The 20391-nt window shown below is 41.5% G+C and overlaps 1 protein-coding gene across 2 annotated transcripts in view; it reads left to right on the top strand.

The window, feature by feature from the left end:
* Positions 1-20391, top strand: part of SLC25A13 (solute carrier family 25 member 13) — a 225507-nt gene that overhangs the window by 130464 nt on the left and 74652 nt on the right. For both annotated transcript variants that reach the window (XM_006157502.3, XM_006157501.3), the window contains exons 12-13: positions 14588-14640; positions 16539-16619. In XM_006157502.3, the coding sequence (XP_006157564.1) occupies positions 14588-14640; positions 16539-16619 (134 nt within the window). The remainder of the gene's footprint in view (positions 1-14587; positions 14641-16538; positions 16620-20391) is intronic.

Here is a 20391-nt window from a genome sequence, read left to right as displayed (position 1 = left end):
ACAGGAAAAAGTCTATTTGAGGTTAATGACCCTCCTGGAATATACCCCCCAAAAATCTGTCCATCAGGTAACCAAGAGTTTAGTGGAGCCATTCTTTACTACTTCTTTGGGAGTTAAAGTTACCCCTTCCCTTTGCTTGACTCTGTACTGAATGGTGGTGTTTCACACACCACCCTGCCTAGGTAATCCTTCTGTCTCCACCTGCTTCTTTAATCATTCCAGGTTCAATAAGCAATGGCAACAGCAGCAAAAAGTACGTCATCACTAATGGAAAGCATCCCATGGACTCTGCTTTTCTGTTGTCATTGGCTCAAGAAAGCTTGATTTGACTTCTCTCTCTCTCTCTCTCTCTCTCTCTCTCTTTTTGGAGATGCTTTTGCTATAGGGTGCATGAGCTTGCCAGAAAGACAGAGAGAGACAGAAGGCGAGAAATCACCCAGGGGGATGGCCATGCCACAATCCCTTCTCCTTCATTCTCCTCTCAGGATCTTGGGCATGCACGCACACGCACCCGGTGTGAGTTTAAGCCGCTGAGTCCGGGACTCAAACCATAGTCAACTACTTGGGAGTCCAGCGACATAGCCATTACGCCAACTGCTGGTCCCGATTTGACTTCTCTTACACCTTCTCTACGATCACCTACCACAGAGATGAAAGACGTGTTTGCATCAGCTAAACCACAGTATCCCAAGGTGGCTCAAGCTGAACTGTGTGGCCATTTGGTGGGTCTTCCCTCCCCTCCCCAACCAGTGCGTGCTCTTGCTCTAGAAGAGGACAATAGCATTGAGCTCTCTGCTGAGGCCAGTTGCAAAACTGGCAGCCACACACACCTGAGCCTCCAGGCCTCTTCTGCCCTCTGCTGACTCTAGTTTTCAAATTAAATACCCAAGCTAAAAACAAAAAACATAACCCTTGCTTGAAACCTCTCACCTTAGAAGCTAGGAGGTTTCAAACGCCAGAGAAGTTCCATTTTACAGGTTCTATTATGTAGGTAGATAACCCCCATCAAAGGCCTTTTGATCTTTTCTCTGTCTTCTTTTCCTTACCCCCTGCCTCTTCGTACAATTTGGAAGGTCTTTGACCCCAAGTGATTGATGATGACCCTTGCAGGGTCACTGCCTCCCATTTAAAATACTTTTCCCCCCTGGTGACAACAATCTTGCAAATGAAATGACTCCCAAGTCCTACAAGGTGAATGTCACAGTTCCTACTTTGCAGTGACCACCTCACCTGTTCATATGTGTAGTTTTATGAAGAGAGAACTTTGAGGCTCAAGTCTGGGCAAAAATCTGAGCCTTGATGTTGCCTCAGAAACTACTTTTTGGGGATTTTCTTGGAATTGGATTAAATGTCAAAGATGCTTTTACAGTTGTGAGAACTACTCCCACACTGCTAAGAATCTTTAATTTGCTTGTGCTGAATTGACGTATGTTTCATTTCAAGTCTCTTCTTTTTCCTTTTCGACCATACCTGGCAAGTCTTAATTCTTGGTTATATCTAAATTTCCCTTCTACAGCTTGTCTTTTTGACCTCAAAGATACAGCAGTTTAAAGCGTGCTTGAGTGCTGGGTGCTGAGCTACTGTGGGTTTCGTGAAACCTTCTGCTTCAGTTACTACATCTGTAAGATGGGAGCGACTGCTTTTAACTTTTCAGAGGAGAGTAAGGTGGTCTATTAGAAAGAGACAGAGGCTCACTCCTCACACCAGACAGACAGCTCTTCATCTTTTCCTGGTTTAGAAATAGCCATTTTTCTACTCTGGTCTGGGTGCCTGAACCCTAAGGGCAAGGGCTATACCTGTCTGTCAAGATGACGAGTGTGAATATAAGATTAGCTCTGGAGTCAGCTGTGTTCATTTCTTCCTGATTTTTTAATTTTTTCTGTGAGTTGATTTTAAAACAAAACTTTTACTCTTAAACTTTTGTTTAGTTCTGCTCTGTAATTTGGATCTTGAGAGCAAAGAGATGATTGACAGTTCAGGTTAAAAAAAATAATGATTTACAATGTTGCCATGAAATGACTTATTCCTATTCACAATAGATCAGGAATCAATTCCCTTTAGTTCCTTGCATGTATCATTGACTTTGAACTGAATAAATATTTATGAACTGAATATTTGTAAATGCTTGTTATGGGGCAAGACAGAGCTCAGATGAAAATGTGAGTAGCTCATGGAAAAAGAATGATCAGTGTTCAGTTTGGGAATTATAATAGAAGTTAGAACATCCTAAAGCATTTCTGAGACTCAGTTTTATTACAGTCAAGTTGTAAAATACCTGCACAAGATTATTTCACTATATTACTCACTAAACATAATCTTGTTATTTAAAAATGTTATTATTCCAGAGGAAAATAGTTAAATTAGATTCTGAACATTGGCCTAGTTATGGTGCTACAAGTAGAGGGCACTGGTGTGTGGTGGCTGAACCAGCATGGGAGCCCCTGGTTCGGTTCCTAGCCCAACCTAAACAGGCAGCTGCGGTGCTGGTAACTGGGTGGCTGGGATAGGATAATTGTGACTCAGTGAGACCCTACCAAAAATACTCCTCTTTCTCTTCTCTCACCTTCTCCTGCTCTCTTTATCTCATTAAAACAGTTTTTTTCAATAATATAAAGTTGTGGCTGGGACAGGATAATTGTGACTCAGTGAGACCTACCAAAAATACTCCTTTCTCTTCTCTCACCTTCTCCTGCTCTCTTTATCTCATTAAAACAGTTTTTTTCAATAATATAAAGTTGCTGTGTTAATGTTTTCACCTAGCAGTATTTGAGAAGGTATTGGAGTACATCTCTACAGTTTTAAAAAGTTGAACTTATTTATCACATTACATACTTTCACTTAGCATGCATTTTTTTCTCCATAAAGGTGTATGTGTGTGTGTGTGTGTGTGTGTGTGTGTGTGTATGTATGTATATATATATGTATATGTATATATATATATATATATATATATATATGCATATATTTACTGAATAGGATAATTTGAGAATGTTGCTTAAGTAAGGTCTTTGCTCTATTTTAAAATTTTCTTTACACTTTGGCAAAAAAGTTGGCAACTGTCCCTGGAAGAGTGTACTTTTGCATGTGTACTCATTACATGGTTAATAAGTATTTCTCTCTTTCTTTTTCTTTCTTATAATAAGGATACAGAAAGCTGCTTGTATTTAAAAGTACTGTAGTTTCCTGTGGAACTAAAATGAAGATTATTTTTTAAAGGACTTTTACCACTCTACCTCAAGTTGTTCTGCTCTTTTCGTTCCTGACATCTGTCTGCCAGCATCTGCACAGTCTTGAAAGTGAACGAGGAGTAATCAGAACATGTGTAAATCACTGCCAGTGATCCCCCAGAGACTGATACTGTAGTGGTAGGGATTGCTAGACACAGTCTTCAGGGGACCCTGTGCCTCAGAGAGTCATGAGAAACTTTTAATATCGTGATTTGGCTAGTTGTTTCGCTTCATGTCCATGTAGCTCTGTTTCTTTGTCTCTGGTAGTCTCTCTCATTTTCTGCAAGTTAACTTTTTATATGCATGGGGAAAAGCTAAAGGGACACCTCAGCAGGGTCTTCATATGCAACCCTCCCCCGAGCTGTGCAGCCATCTAGGATCTCAGACAGAGCTTTCCCATACAGCGTCCAGCTTCACACAGCATCACTCCCACTGCCTGGGTCACCACAGCAGGGCCTTTAGCATAAGTTTTGGCTACTGGAAATGATTCCTTTAGCAGTACTGTGAAACTAACTCTGCAAACCTTCTCCATAATGCACACTATTTCTTTTCAAGAAAATTACTAATTCTCCTAGGTGTTTTTGTCATTTTTAAAAATTTAACCCTCAGGCTACGTCTGTCTCTATTAAAGGAAATAACACCTGAGATAATCCAGGTCTCCCTGAAGTCACTTGTAAAAGTCTTCCTCTATTTCCTCCCCAGTCTCCAGACTGATTTAATGTGCTCAGGTGTTTGAAATCCTTAATGAATTACCTGACAGTTCATTTGGTTTCAGTGAACTGCATGACGAATGAGTCAGTCATTGGCTTGCTGTAGACTTGGCATATTAAAGAGAAACAATTGATTGAGTAATCTTCCATAATTCAATGCTCTTAATGTTCCAGGAATAATTCATTTCTACTTTTAAACTTTGTTAAACTCTTCTCTCTCAGATGCTTCACATAAGAGATGAGCAACCTTAGAAACTGGAAATTGTTTCTGGAAGACCTTAGGGGGAAAAGGTGTATTCTAGAGAAATCAGGGTCCATCAGAAATACTTCTTAGGGAACATTTTTATTTCTGTTGGAAGAAATGCTAAAGAAAATGTTCCAGAAAGATAAATTGGATCATTTTATAGACTAAATTTAATTTATAGAAGTACTTAATCTTTGAGGTAATTGGCAAAAAAATATTTTTTTTTCATTCAGCCAATTGATTCAGATTTACAAAGTTTTAAATGTTGTCTGTGAGTGCAAGGCAGTCATCTTCCATCCTGGAATGTTCTCAAGGTGACATCTAGAGGATGTTGTGGTGATATCCAGGAAGTCATTGATATTTTTATATTCTAGAAGGAAGTTTTGTCAAGTAGCTAGCTTAAATCAAGTCTCTTCTTATATTACATGGTGCTGTAGAAGTGAGTAAGTATTGTGGATTCACAGTGAGAGTCTTCTTGCACAATTCGTCTGGATAAAAGTAAATATTTTTTCAAGTTTTTGCAGTAGGGTGTGTGCAAAAGAGAGACTAAAAGAGACAGAGAGAGGGAAAGTGAGAAATCACCCCCCCACCCCCTAGGGAGGATGGCCACACCATAATCCCTTCTCCATTCTCTGAAAAGTTTGGACATTCATGCACATGCACCTGGCTTGATTTTCAAACCATCAGGTCTGGGACTTGAACTGTGGTCGATCATGTGGGAGTCCAGCACCTTAACCACTATACCACCTACTGGCCCAAGTAAAGTAAATTATAAAATTCTTGCACCAAAATAAAATGATTGAAGTTGCCATGACTTTTGAATTTCTTAAGAATATATATGTCTTGAACAAACCACAATTAATTTATAAACTGCAGTGAGTCATCAGTGTTCATCCCTGTCCACAAAACCTTTTAATGATGTTTGATTCATATTTTCTTAGACAGTTTCTGCACATTTTAGGATATTAAGCTATTAAAAAACAAAAGGCAAATGTTTGGTTATAGGAAACCAAACAAAAATGAGTGGAAGAGGGGCTAGCAGGTGGCATGGTAGATAAGGGAGCTGGACTCCTATATGGGTTCGAGTCCCGGACCTGGAGGCTCACTTTCTCACTTTCCCTCTCTCTATCTCTCTGTCCCTCTCTGGTCACATTCAAAAATAAATAAAGTTAAATAAAATAATTCTTAAAATAAATGAGCAGAAGACTCGGATAGTTCATGCATTTAGTTGTCAAATCTTGGGACTGGCAGGGATCATGGTAGTTGAGGCACTGAACTCCCACATGGCTGACCACAGTTCTAATCCCGGACATGGAAGCTTACTTTCTCACTTTCTTTTTCTGTCTGTCTCTCTCTGGTCAAATTTTTAAAATAATGATGATAATAGTAATGATAATAAATTAAGTAATTATTTAAAAATGAAAAAGGTTATCAAATCTCTAGAAATCTACAGTGATCCAACTGTAAAGAGCACAAAGCTTCATCATCAGAAACTAAGGCAACACAGACTTGAACTAAGTTGGCTGAGAGTGGTGCAAGAGGCTCAAGAGTACCAGATAAGAACAGTGATGACTGTGACAATCAGGAAAGATAATCCCAAAAATGGAATTTTTCATATGTGTGTGTGTGTGTGTGTGTTTAATATGTGTGTGTGTGTGTGTGTGTGTGTATATATCCTAGAGAAGAGAAAATGAATAAATGAATTGGCCCTGGCCTTGAAGGAAGATAATGTATAATTAATTGTTGTCACTGCTGAGACTGATAGAAGGGAAATAGATGAAATCTAAGCAGTGGTGAAATAGTTTAGATAGAAGAAAAAACAACTAGGATCCTGAAGACTGTCATACACTAGCATAAAGAACTGAAGGAGAATATGCGCTCCTTCCTCCCAATGATCTTTACTTGTAGAAAGCCCTTAAATAAAGTCATAGGAAGTAAATATTTTCTAGGCTATAATTGTTACCATTCATTTTATTTATTTATTTATTTATTTATTTGAGAGAGATTTTTACTATAGGGCATGTGCACTTGCCAGAGAGACAGAGAGAGACAGAAAGTCAACCCCCGGGTGCTTGGCCACACTGCAATCCCTTCTCCTCTATTCTCCTGTCAGGATTTTGGGCATGCATGCACTCGACTTGAGTTTTAAGCTACTGGGTCTGGGACTCGAACTGCCTTTGATTATGTGGGAGTCCAGTGATGTAACCATTACACCATCTGCTGCTCCCTGGTCATTTTATGTTTTAAGGCTCAGTTTCCCGTGGCATACGGAGCCACAGCTAAGATAACAGAGGGTGCTTGAAATTTTGGGTAAAACATAAACATATGTTTAAATCTTCCTTTCAGCCATTGCCCCCTGCCATTTCCCAGCTCCACCACAAAGCCGCCCTGGGGTAGCAGCACAAGAACCCATGAAGAACTGGATTGTACTGAGGGCTTTGAAAGGGGATAGTGTATATGGGAAGGTGGAAACGCCTCAGGCCCAGGGGCAATATGAGTCCAAAGTGACAGACAAATGGGATGCAGGGGAGGGAGGAAAGAATGCTGAACAAATGAAGAGAGAAGGGCATGGAAACAGGAGCAAGAATAAAACCTGTAAGGCAGGGCGCAGAGTGCTGATAGCTCCAGAATGAAGGTTAATCTGATGTTGAAAGCAAGGGGGGATCTTGGGAAGGCCGGGGGCAAGTATAGTGGCCTCAGCAAGGGGGTCAGGAGGGTAAAAATGTAACATCAGAGGTTTTACCACTGTGTTGGAGTGAGATAGCAGGAGGACAAGGTGCTGGCTCTGGCTTTAGCTACCGGAATTGGAGTGTCATGGGTGTGTTCTTCCTGCCAAACTCCACTGAACTGGAGTCTCTTCCACAAATGCTTTCCACCCCATTTTATGTGCTCAAAGCTGCCTTTCTCAGGGCTGGGCTGGCCACTCTTGAGCTTGTTTTTCTTTGAAGTGAGACAGTATTGCTTATGAACTTTCTTCCTTATTTGGCCCCTCTGCCTCTGTGAGCCTGTGTCAATTTAGCTTTCCAGCATGTCCTTCCCCTTGCTTTCTCTGGCTCTCACTTGTTCCCAGGCTAGAACCTTGCCGTCTTTGGCTTAGGTGATCACATCATTCAGTGTCATTAAGAGCCTAATAGTCAGGATTTTGGAGATGGGGCATGATGCAGATCCACATAGCCAACTTCCTTTGGTCATGTTAAAGGACCAGCTAATGCTGGATACTGGCCCAGCACGAGCTGGGGTGAGAGAAAGTTTTGCACCAGTCTAGCCTGGAAGAAGTGCCTTTCCAGGGCAGAGAGGGGGACATTGGAGCAGTAAGTTCACTAGAGAAAGTAGGGGAGAGCAGGGAAGTAGGGGGCAAAGAACCCTGATTTGAGAGGAGGGGTGGACCTGAGTTCATCTCCAGGTGTACTGTGTAGTCACTATGGCATGAGTGAGTCGGGATGAGCTGCGTAGCTTCTCTCCATTCCAGTACACATGAAGGACGAGGAAGATAAATGCTAGTGATGATATTGATGAAGGTAGACAGAAACAAGCCCAGTCCATTTCTTAGTACTTGGCGTTGTTCTGAGAGCTTCGTGTATGTTCACTCGTTTCATCTTCACAACTACTCTGTGGAAATGGTACTGCGATTATTCCCATTTACAGATGTGGAAATTAAGACACAAGAGATGAGGTAGCTTGTTCAGTTACATAGCTAATAAATAGCAGTCAGGATTCACCCCCAGCAGCCTAGCACAAGACCCTGTTAGACCCTGTTCGTAACCACTTGCCTTTTCTGATTCCTCCCAGTAGAAATTACATTAAAAAGTTGCTTATCAGGGGCCAGCAAATGGCATAGTAGTTACGTCACTGGAATCCCACATGGTCAACCAGGGTTCGAGTCCTGGGCCCATGACTTGAAACTCATCCCAGGCATGTGTATGTGCATGCCCTAGATTCCAGGAAGAGAAGAGAGGAGAAGGAATTGTGGCATGGCCATCCCCTCTTGGGGATGATTTCTCACTTTTCCTCTCACTATCTCTGCCTCTCTCTCTGGTGAGTACACATGCCCTAAGGTAAAAACCTCTCAAAAAAAAAAATTAAAAAGTTGCTTATCAGCAGAGGTTGAAAAAGGTCTAAGTTCTCAACTAAAAGATTTTATTTGGGGACCAGCAGATGGCGCAGTGATTGGAGTGCTGGCCTCCTACATGACCGACCATGGTTCACGTACCTGGCCTGGTGGCTTGCTTTCTCACTTTCCCTTTCTCTCTCTCTGGTCAAATTAATAATAATAATAATAGCAACAACAAGAAATAAAATAATTCTTTTAAAAAAAAGACTTGATTTAAGCTTAAAAATATAGTTGAAGATGTGTTATTATGTCGGTACTACTTCCTTATATTTGCCTAAAGTAAGCAAAGCCCCTAGACACTCCCAGACCAGCTGTGCCCTCATTGCTTGGGGACAGCTCTTCTAAGGATAGGCATAATGTCAAGGGGATAGCATTATACTTCTTAACCTAATTCTGGATTGTGAGCATTAGTCAGGCTGAATTGCCTCTTATAAGCAGGGAGAGAATCTAGGAAATGCCTTGAAACAATAGAAAAAGCTTTCTAATTTTTAAATATATCATATGAGTGGTGACTTGTCTGGCTCTTTGTATACATTTACTTATATAATCATCAAAATAAATGATAAGTAGTCATTAGCATCTTTGGTTTACCAATGAGGAACCTAGAGTTCTAAAAGAACTTACCCAGGATTCCCCAGCATGAAAGAGATGCAAACCTGAGATTCCAGCCTAGGTCTTTCTATCTCCAAAGCCCATCCACCAAGTGGTTTATTCTCTGGTGAGCTAAATGGCTTTAAGTAGGCCTGCATTATTGATGAGTTTTTTTTCATTTTCTCCTCTGACTCTGAAATTTTAGAATTATTTTTCTAAGGTAAGGCTTGGCACTGTTGGTGGCCTCTATTCTAGCACATTGCTCAAGGGAACCTTCTTTTGGGATGTTGGTGAAGCCCAGTAAAGGGGAGGCTTCTGACATGAGCTTCATTCCCACACCTCCAGTTCAATTCTCATTAGGTTGCAAAGGCCCTGGAATCAGAGGGGATATGTGATTTATATCTCCAACCCATGAAATTTGAAGACAAAATACTATATTAATACCGTACCCTGTAAATCTTTTCTCGCATTAGCAGCCTTCTGGTAAAGTTTGCCAAGGAAGCATTGCCATATGTGCTGATGGAGCTGAACTAAAAAGGGAAGATTAGAAAACTAACCACACTAATAAATTTCATTTGAGGCAGTTGGAAAATGGACTGCTGTTTTGACAAGTTAAAAACAACACACACATCCATTTTCTGTTTCTAATGGTTAAAATGAATTTCCAGGACCCAACAGAAACATCTTATATTAGAAACCTGATTTTTCTGCTGAGTTACCCAGACGTCAGACATCGAAGCACTTTCAACTGAAGTGTGATTGCAATGAAGTGACTTCACCAGACTGGCTGCTTTAGGCATTACTCGGCCATGTTACCCGTCTCTCTTGGAGGTCAAGGAACAAGGAAGGCTTTTGGAATTCACACATCTATGACTTTTCTTTGTCCCACAGATCATGGCCTTTTCCAAAGAGCATCTATGCAAGACTAATGATGTCGGGTCCACATCTGTAGTTGGCCTCGGGTTATAACCCACAGCCACTTTTGATTTCCTTTTTAGCCTGGGTAGTCACCACAAGAATGGTTCTTGTCCGTTACCTCCCTGAATGCCAACATCTGGCTCAGGTCTTGGGAATGGATTTGTACTTTGGTTTGATTCCTACTGAGTTGAAGTTATTTATTTAATGTAATGAAACTCAGGGCTTCTGGTTATGTTACTTTTACTTTCTCATTACTCTTCCTGCCTTGGGTCACTACTGTACATCACTCCCCTCTAACATTTTCTTCCTTTTGAACCATACTTTCTACTTTAAAAGCTACCCCATGCATCTGCTGAATATGGTCATGTTCCTTGGTGTGGCCAGGGAGAGAAATGGTGTATTATACAGTTAAGAACACAGGCACCTGAGCCAGGCCACCTGGGATATTGCCTGGGGGGCACCCTGAGCCCCCCCATATAACAGCTGAGTGACCTTGGGTAACTTCCTGGAAGTCGGCCTCATATCCTTCACTGGTTGGAGATAAAAATAGTATCCACAGAGGAAGGTGGTTGTGTAAATGAAATGCATGAATTTACATGAAACACATGCTAGTAGCCAGCATGTAGTAAGTACCTCCCCAAATGTTGGCTGTTGTCATTATCTTTACTCTTTATTATTTATGATAAGCTGTTTTATGATCTAACTAGAGTCTCCAGTGATCTCTCCTTGCCTCTGAACATGCTGTTGTGATATGAGTTTAGTGCTTCTGTAGGCACTGCTGTTATTTTGCATGCACCACATTACAATCTGTTCTGCTTGGTTCTTCTTTCCATTGAACCCCTACTTACCCTTTTTTTTTTTCCTTTGGAGAGGTTTTGCCTATAGGGCACATGCACTCGCCAGAAAGACAGAGAGAGACAGGAAAGCGAGAAATACATCCCACCCCCAGGGGGGATGGCCATGCTGCAATCACTTCTCCATTCTCCTTTCGGGATCTTGAGCATGCACGCACACGTGTCCGGCATCAGTTTAAGCCACTAGGTCCGGAACTCGAACCATGGTCGACTACATGGGAGTCCAGCGACATAGCCATTACGCCAACTGCTGGTCCCAACTCCTGCTTACTCTTAAAGCCCCAGGGAAAAATATCTCCTCTTTTTTGATGCCTTTGTCCCTCCTCCAGGCAGAATGACTAGTTTTCTCCATGAGTTATCAGAGTTCTCCAAAGCCCTCAGCTGTGTTACTTATCAGCTCTTTTTAGATGGTCTGTCCCCTTTCTGACACGTGAAGACTCACTCCCAGGCTTCCCTTTTCCTCTGGATTGAGAATTTCTTGAGGGAGAGACACCAGTCTTACTGTGTGTATGCTAGTTCCTTCCAGTATCTGGGACACAAACAAGGCATTTGGTAAATATTTGATGAACAAATAAATATTTGTTGCTCTCTTTTTAGTCTTAAATATAGGGGTTTTTTTTCCTTTTGTTTTGCTGGTTTTTTTCCTGTTCACAATGCATTACTAAATTTATAGCAAGAAAGACAATCTCAATAACTTGAAAGGCTGGCTGAAGTGATTGTATCTAACAGTGTAGTCATTTGGCTCTGTAGGCTGTTTTTTATTAGTCATTTAAAAAGACTGTCACAGGGTAGTTACGGAGACAAGAGATCATCATTTAAATCACAGTGCTTTCAACCCATCCACAGTTTTGGTCTACAATTTAATGATGAGAAAAATACATCTAGCAAGTAAATATTTAACTAAACATTTTGGTGCTTGACCTGAATACAGAGAGTAAAATGGAAATTTCGAATGTTAAAATGTTTAAGCAGGTGTCTGTCTGCATCTTACGAGTAGAAGTTAATGTTCTTTGATTAGGCAATAGCCAAGCCTTCCTTCTCATACTATAGGTATCTTATTTAAATATTAATAAGTGAGCATGGTTTAGGAAGAGAGAAAGCTTGCTTTGAATAAGAATACTAGCTTTGCCCAGATGGTTCCATGTTCCCATATTCTCTCATGTGCTGCTTCAGCTCATTTAGATTATAAAGAGTCCACCTCACTCAAGCTGGTCAGAGGATCGGGGCTTTTGGTAAGAGCTGACTTCAGAGGGACATTTCATAGGGATACAAGCAGGAGCTGCAGTAGAGCATGGCTTCAGTGGGCCACTGGGTGGTCAAAGCGGGCTCCATCCTCATTGAGCACCTTTCATGGGCTGTGTGTTTTCTCTCTTTAGTGTCTCCATCCCTTTGTTTTCCGCTTCCTCATGAACCAGAAGGAAGCATGTACGGGACTTCCAAGTGATAGCTTTCCTTACTCCACCCGTAGTATGTGTTCAATCCTAGTCTCTGTGCCAAGTAGCAGCATTGTCTCCAAGGAGTCTCAGTCATGCTCCTGGAGAAGGGTCCTGATAAGCTAGCTCCACCTTTAGTACCAGTAAGTTGGGCTTAGAGTGATGAACTTACTGGCTGCAGATCTTTCAGGTGTCTTCTCCTTGTTGAATCATCCATGGTCCTGGACATGAAGGACAACACCTCAAGGAGAGGTTGCAAACACAAATGCTTGTTGGATTCAGGCAGGGTATATAAGTAAACAAATGAGGGTATGAATTGTAGAGACATCTTTGCTTATGAAGCAGATGCCAGAATGGAGTGGTGTCTAAGGGTTAAGACTCTTGAGTAAGAGGGCTAAGATGTGAGTCCCAGTCTCCCCACTTGCCAGCTGGGTAACTAAGAACAAATTATTCCATCTCTGTGTGCCTTTGTTTCTTCTCTGTAATGTGGTCATGAGGATTAAATGAGTGCATAAAATGATGCCTGACATACAGTTAATACTATGTAGTTGTTTTTAAAGAAAATTTTCATTAGGAGTGGCATCTTCATCATTTAGTTCCCAACAAAATGGACTTTCTCCTATTTTTCCTAAAACGTTAGTCTGGCCTGAATGTATGTAATTTCCCCCTTTTGTAAAACCACAGGCAAAGAAAAGCATGTGAAGGTATCAACAGAGCAATAAAAAAGAAACTGTCCTTATTGAGGTGTCAATATTAAAGCAAGGGGAAGACCTTGGCAAAATAGGTACATGGGTCCTGCCTAAGGGACAGAGGCTTACCCAAGTGGAACAGATTGCTCTGATGAAGAAGGCCCAGGATGGGCCTGGCAGGTAGTGTGGTGGTTAAGGATGCTGGACTGCCACATGGTCAATTGCAGTTCAGGTCCCAGACCTGGTGAGGTCTCTCTCTCTCTCCTTCTCTCTCCCCCCCCCACTCTGGTCAAATTAAAAGAAAGAGAGAAAGAAAGAAAGAGAGAGATAGCAAGAAAGAAAGAAAAAGAAAGTTAAATAAAATAATTATTTTAAAAAAGAAAAAGAAAAAGGCCTAAGACTGTTAGGTGAATCAATTATCTGCTTTGCCAGAAGCCTAGATGATGTTTGAAACCTTGTGTTATTCAGTAAAACACCTACAGATTGGATACATGCAGTTTTCAAGCTAGTGGTCCTTTAGGAAGATGGTATGGGAAGGGCTGGTCCCTCAGAAAAGGCTGCATGTAAACCTTCTTGTACAGGTGAATGATAATAAAAATGTATCTCCCAGTGAAGGAGATAGTACTGTGAAGCCCATCTCAAATGTAGCAGGATGACCCAGGATACAGCATACTCCTATCTTCAAGAGTTAGTTTTATGTGTTTCCAAGAAAGGGTATCTGTCTTTGATTTTCTTATATTTCTTTTCTTAGAACAAATGAAATTGATAATGCTGCAGATATGTAGGTCCCCACTTCTCTGATTGCCTTTCCTAAAAGTGCCCTTTCCTGTCAAAGACTACTCCCTACCTATGCCCTGACACTTAACTTAATTCCTACTCAACCCACTGTGTCTCCAAATAGAACTGTGCACTTGTCACCCTAAACCTGTTACTTTCCACAGGCTTCCTCATCTCTCCCCAGTTCTTGCTAAATAACAAGCAGTAGCAGTTAAACACGGTTCTTTCTCTTTCAGTCTCCCTTCCTGAGACACGCACGCACAGATGCACACCCAAACCCATAGTCCTGTCTATTTTCCCTACTGTGGCTGGAGTTGTCTTCTATAAATGGAAATTGGCATATCATCCAATAAAAACCCTCTAGTTAGTTCTAACTACCTTAGAATGAATTCACCCAGGATCCTGGCCTCTGATGTGGCTGCGGCACCAGGCCCCACCTGTACCACTCTGTGCCTGCTTCATGAGGGACATGCTGGTGTTCACTCCCTTTTTCCAGCACATCAGCATCAGGCTTGATCCTACTCTGCTTTCTTTGCTTTATCTGTTCCCCTATCAAAATGCCGTTTCCCCCAGTTGTTTCTCACGAAGGCCTTTTCTCCACTCTCGGGTGAGACTGGCAGCGTGAGAACCTTGTTCATCTTGTAGTTGTTCAATGAATATGGGCATTGTGGGGTGGATGAAAGATATTATAAGAAAAAAATAAATATTTAGTAAAATCCATTGATTTAGGAGGCAGGAGGGAAAAGAGCAAATTTTCAGGACATAATAAGATTTCCTATATTACTAATACTGTTGATTTACCCAATGTGCAAACGATCTAGAATGTGAAAGGGAATTTACTTGGGCCTGATGCGGCAGTTAGAAGTTAGTACTTGAACATTCTGTTTCAAGTATTCTCATTAAAGGTAATAGCAGAAAATTGCAGCAAAGATTGCCCCAGTTTTTAAGTGGTGATCCCCTCTGTAGAGCTGTTGATTTGTTTAGTTAATGCTAATTTATTTAATATGGTTTTGCTTTTTGTTATTTTTTTTAGGTCTGTTGCCACAGTTATTGGGAGTCGCCCCAGAGAAGGCCATAAAACTTACAGTGAGTCCTTTGAATTGGTGTTGCTTCTTAGGGGAGTTTGCACATACTCCAGAATCTAGCTGCTATTCTTATGTGAAACAGTAGGTTTGTGGTTTTGCAGAGATACCAACTGGTTTGAAAATAGGGGCACTTGCCACATACAGCTTTTTACTGTTCCCCATTCCCAAAAATACGATATTAAACTTGAAGAAGACTTGGTGATTGCCACCCTCATTATTGTCATCCTAGCAGCAGCAACAGCTAAATCTCCTTCAGTACCTACCAGATTTGGCACTAGACATGCATTATCTCCTATGGTGTTAATCTCAAGCAAAGTATGAACCATGGCTGACAGATAAGGAAAGTGAGACCCATAGACTTTCAAATAGCTTACCTGCATTCAAATCCTGAGTGGAAGAATTAGAATTCAAAATCGGATTTTTCGGACTCCAAAGCATGTACTCCTTCGATTACAACTGCTGTTTACAGAATTCACACTTAGGGTGGGTTTTATGAACATTTTCCAAGGCCATGTGTTAAAGGATTTGAGTTTAAGTTGAAGTAGTTTGCCCAGTGCCTGGCTCACATTTGACAGGTGGTTGGGGCTCAGTTTAAGTATTCGTGGAATGGAGAGATAATGCATGTACATCACTAAGGCTGAAAAGCCCCAGAAAGTTAAACTGTAGTTGTAGACGGGGCCATGGAGCCTTGGTCCCTGAAATCCTTTTTGTACCCTTCTATTACATGACCTTGAGACAGCTCATTTTCTCTGGCTTTCTTTCTGCCAAAAACGTGAGAGAGTGCCTTACAATTGCTTGTAGTACATAACATTTTGAGAATATTATACTTAATTAATTAATGCAATTGATATTCTTTGAGAATCCTTGAGGAATTTTTAGATACTAAATTTCTCCTGAGCTGAAATAGTTGCTCAGCCAAGTTTGTCTCCATGACGAGTGCTGTTTTAGATTAAATCTTGTTAAAAGACTTAAAAGGAGTTTTTAATCAAATCTTATGAAATCGTTTTTAAATCGTTAAATGTATGGTTTTATTTTGTCTCTCTTGTCAGTATGTCTCCCTTCTTATGCTATTGTTACTGTAGGATATATTGAAATTTTTGGCCTTGGAACCAGCAGATGACCTAATGGTTATGTTACTGGACTTCCGTGGTTCGAGTCCTGGACCTGGCAGCTTAAAACTCACACCAGGCACATGTGCATGCATGCCCAAAATCCCAAGAGGAGATTGAAGGAGAAGGGATTACAGCGTGACCATCCTCCCGTGCAGGGGGTGATTTCTCGCCTTAAGTCTCTCTGGCGAGCACACACACCCTATAGCAAAAATCTCTCTTAAAAAAATTATTATTTTTTTGCCTATAGACCATTTATCTTTTAATTTTCCTCCTGAAATATTAGGTATGCATACATGTTTCTTACATTTTAAAAACTTCATTTATGCTATTATGAGAACTTCTCAAACTATTTTAAGATCTGTTCATTTATGCAGTTTATGATTACTCCAATAGACAGAGAAATGACACACACATATATATATATATATAAATCATTTTTTTGGGAGGGAGAGATTTTTGCTATAGGGCACATGCACTCGCCAGACAGACAGAGACAGAGAGACAGAAAGCGAGAAATGACCCCCCAGGGGGGATGGCCATGCCGCAATCCCTTCTCCTCCATTCTCCTCTCGGGATCCTGGGCACACATGCACATGGGCCCAGCGTGAGTTTTAAGCCACCGGGTCTGGGACTCGAACTGCAGTCGACTACATGGGAGTCCAGCGACATAGCCATTACGCTAACTGCTGGTCTCAAGAAATGACATATATTGACAGATGCATATTTATACGTGTTTAATGACTTTCTTTATATTTTTCATCAGCTTCTATAAATATTTTTCTTCAAGGTGAACGATTTTGTGAGGGATAAATTTATGCACAAAGATGGTTCAGTCCCACTCGCAGCAGAAATTCTGGCCGGAGGCTGTGTAAGTATCTCTTGCCCATCTCTAAAATGCAAATAGTTGTTTCACATATGCATCTCTACCTAGTAAACCAGTGTGGACTAAGGCTTCTGTTTAACCACAGATCCTGTACAAGGGCAGAGTCTCCTCATGCCCCTCGGCTTTTCCTAGACAAGCGAACCATTCCTGAGGTGGAAGGGTAAATGTTTCTGCTCTTACTGCCTGTTCACCCATGCTGCAGAATTCATCATTGCTTGCAGTTGGTTCTGCAGTAGTAGTCATCTGTGGCAGAAGTGTTTGGCCTCTGAAAAATCTGTGCTGACCTTTTTCAAAAGTTTTATTTTAGAATAGTCTTTCCTTGTGGCATCCTCTGCTGGGGCAGGCACTAAAGTTTGTGGTTTGCTGCCAGCGGCCATCGCTCTCCGCTTTGCTTTTCCTTACCACGTGGCAGTGCCTCTTCCAGCTTCCAGTGCTTCTGGGAGAGCCCTGCTGGGAAATCCCTGGCCGCGTGCGCTTTGCATTGTCCAAGATGCTTGGAATGATTGTTTCTCGATATGGATGAACAGCCGCAGATTGTTCTGAAGCTCAGCACAACATTGTGTCTGGTTTTATTGCATGTACCTGTTCTCGTGAATGTAAATACCTTAAGTAAATTAAACTCTTGCTCAAGGACTGCTGCTATTTAAAGACAAGGTTGGTTAAATAAACAGTCTTTGATCACTCAGGCAAAACAATATTGTATATGTTCCATCTAAACCTATGTTTCTTTCTTTTAAGAAAAATGAGGTCACTTTAAAAAAAAATAGGCTTGCTCTGGTCAGGAAATGGTATTCATGAAATAATTACTTTTCCTGAAAATCATTGCGTTTAGAAGTTGGGCAAACACTTGAGAATATTAAACAGTGGTGTGGAAAGGGCTTATTGTCCTGTGTAACATTGGATGGCGGTTCCTTGAATGTAGCAAGCGCTGAATAGTCTTAGCTCCTGGAAATTCTTAAGAGATGGATGGAATTTGACTACTGCCTGGCTCTCTGTTTGATCAGTGACCTGTCAGGGATGGCCAGGTAGGTAGGATCCCCCTGTTCTGTAACCTTAGGAGCATTCAAGTTGGAAAAAAGGGAGCCTTTAATGTCCTAAATAAAAAGGGCAGACAATAATTAAAGAGAATATTGGGAGCAGCAGCAACTGCTCTTCCCTGTTAAGTACTTTACATTTGGAACTAGTTTTCTCATTTTTAAGTAGGTTGACCCATAAGGTGTATGTTGCCCAGCGATCACACGAAGCCTGCAATAGCAGGGCACTTTGGTAGGTTAGATGGAGTTTTTTTGTTTTAGGTTAGGTTTCAAACTTACTGAAAAGACATGATTATAGATCTCTAAGAACTTAAAATTAATTATGTGATACTACCCAAGATTTTGGCAATCATCATGGCACGGTGCCTGGAGGCTTCTTTTCTCTTTAATGAAAGCACCTTGCCTGCACAGGCATCTGGGTGCCAGGGAGATCAGTCGTGGCACGCGTTGTCTTGGTACCATCTGTAGGTGGTCTTGTTTTCGTGGTCGCCCATTTCAAACACAAAGCACAGACTGGCATCAGAGTGGTGCCTGGTTATCGTGTAGCAGTGTAGCCCCTTTCAAACCCGATCTAAACACAGGCTTAAAATTGGAGCCACTTGGGCTTTACAGCTACTTAAAATATCTGTGAAATGAGGTTTGCCATCTTTCATTTCAAAGGCGGGGAGACAGTGGTCCTCAGTGTTTCAAGGCTCCTGTTTTGCCTTTTGTTTTCCAGTCATTACTTTAAGGAGGAAGACTTTATTTTCAGGTAAGCAATCTTGAAGGGAGCAAACAACCCAGGCTCCTTTAGATCTGAGTAGAGGGTGCCTCATTCTCTTTCAATGTGCATGTGTGTTTTAAGGAGCAGCCCCATCTTTGTAGGCTTTGGCAAACCTTTCTCCTGGATGGAAGCCAGTTGTACACCTTAGGAAGTTGTCGTGGGTTCCACAGCCTCCTCTGTCAAGTTGGGAATACAAAGGGTTTTGTAAGGTGTGTCACATGAGCAGTCCTCTGTCTTAGTTCATCCAAGCATTGCTAGGTGTTGACTTTTAAGTCCTTGGGGAGCTCACCTTGCTTCATTATTACCGAGAATTAGTACACATGGCTGACTTTCGTACTTGTAACCAGTTACTCACTTCTTTGAACAAGACTTTTTCTGTTTTATAATCTGTTTTCTGCAAAAACAGGAAATATGCAGGTCTTTGCCTTAGAACCTTGTAACTTCATAGGCCTTCGCTAACTAGTCTTTTTTGTTACTCGTTTTAGAAAAAAAGAAAATGATAATAAACTTAGAGGAAGAAAATATTGACACTAAAAAGGAATAAAATGTATCCTATTCCTTCACATATTGTTTCTGATATACTAAGATTTGTAACTGAAGAGATGAAAAGATATTTTTGTTTCCTTAATACATGCCAAGGAGTGACTCTGACTTTATTTTAAAACTCAACTTTCTGGGACCAGCAGTTAGTGTAATGGCTATGTCGCTGGATTCCCATGTAGGTAACCGCGGTTTGAATCCCAGACCTGGTGACTTAAACTCAGGTCAGGCACATGTGTGTGCATGCCCAAGATCCCGAGAGGACAATGGAGGAGAAGGAATTGCAGCATGGCCATCCCCCCTGGGGGGCGATTTCTCGCTTTCTGTCTCTCTGTCTCTTTCTGTCCTTCTGGCGAGCGCACACGTCCTATAGCAGAAACCTCACCAAAACAAACAGACAAACTGACTTTTCTCATTGAGGTTAGTTTTAGTTTAGAGCACTGTTAACATGTTTACTTTAGCTTTTTGAGCATTTTGATAGATTCACACTTAACAGTGGTAATAATACCCAGGACAGTTTAAGACTAAATAAGATACAGGGACCAGCAATTAGCGTAATGGCTATGTCGCTGGACTCCCACGTAGTCAGCCACGGTTCGCGTCCCGGACCCGGTGGCTTAAAACTCACGCCTTCTGGGACCAGCAGTTAGTGTAATGGCTATGTCGCTGGATTCCCATGTAGGTAACCGCGGTTTGAATCCCAGACCTGGTGACTTAAACTCAGGTCAGGCACATGTGCGTGCATGCCCAAGATCCCGAGAGGACAATGGAGGAGAAGGAATTGCAGCATGGCCATCCCCCCTGGGGGGCGATTTCTCGCTTTCTGTCTCTCTGTCTCTTTCTGTCCTTCTGGCGAGCGCACACGTCCTATAGCAGAAACCTCACCAAAACAAACAGACAAACTGACTTTTCTCATTGAGGTTAGTTTTAGTTTAGAGCACTGTTAACATGTTTACTTTAGCTTTTTGAGCATTTTGATAGATTCACACTTAACAGTGGTAATAATACCCAGGACAGTTTAAGACTAAATAAGATACAGGGACCAGCAATTAGCGTAATGGCTATGTCGCTGGACTCCCACGTAGTCAGCCACGGTTCGCGTCCCGGACCCGGTGGCTTAAAACTCACGCCTTTTTTTTGGCACGTGTGCGTGCGTGCCCAAGATCCCGAGAGGAGAATGGAGGAGAAGGGATTGTGGCGTGGCCATCACCCCTGTGGGGTGATTTCTCACTTCTTTCTGTCTCTCTGTCTCTCTCTGTCTGTCTGGCTAGCGCATGCGCCCTATAGCAAAAGGAAAAACCTCTCCAAAAAAAAAAGACTAAGATGCAGAGATAGGGGATTTCAAATTCTAAGTCTAAAAGAATTCTTTCTGCCTTCTAAATTAGGCTAATAGTTGTAATATTCCTGATACCTAAACCCT

Source organism: Tupaia chinensis, unplaced genomic scaffold, assembly GCF_000334495.1.
Source record: "Tupaia chinensis unplaced genomic scaffold, TupChi_1.0 Scaffold000544_1, whole genome shotgun sequence".
NCBI classification, from domain to species: Eukaryota; Metazoa; Chordata; class Mammalia; order Scandentia; family Tupaiidae; genus Tupaia; species Tupaia belangeri.
Note: the sequence above shows the minus strand (reverse complement) of the source record. Positions and strands in the feature narration are given on the sequence as shown.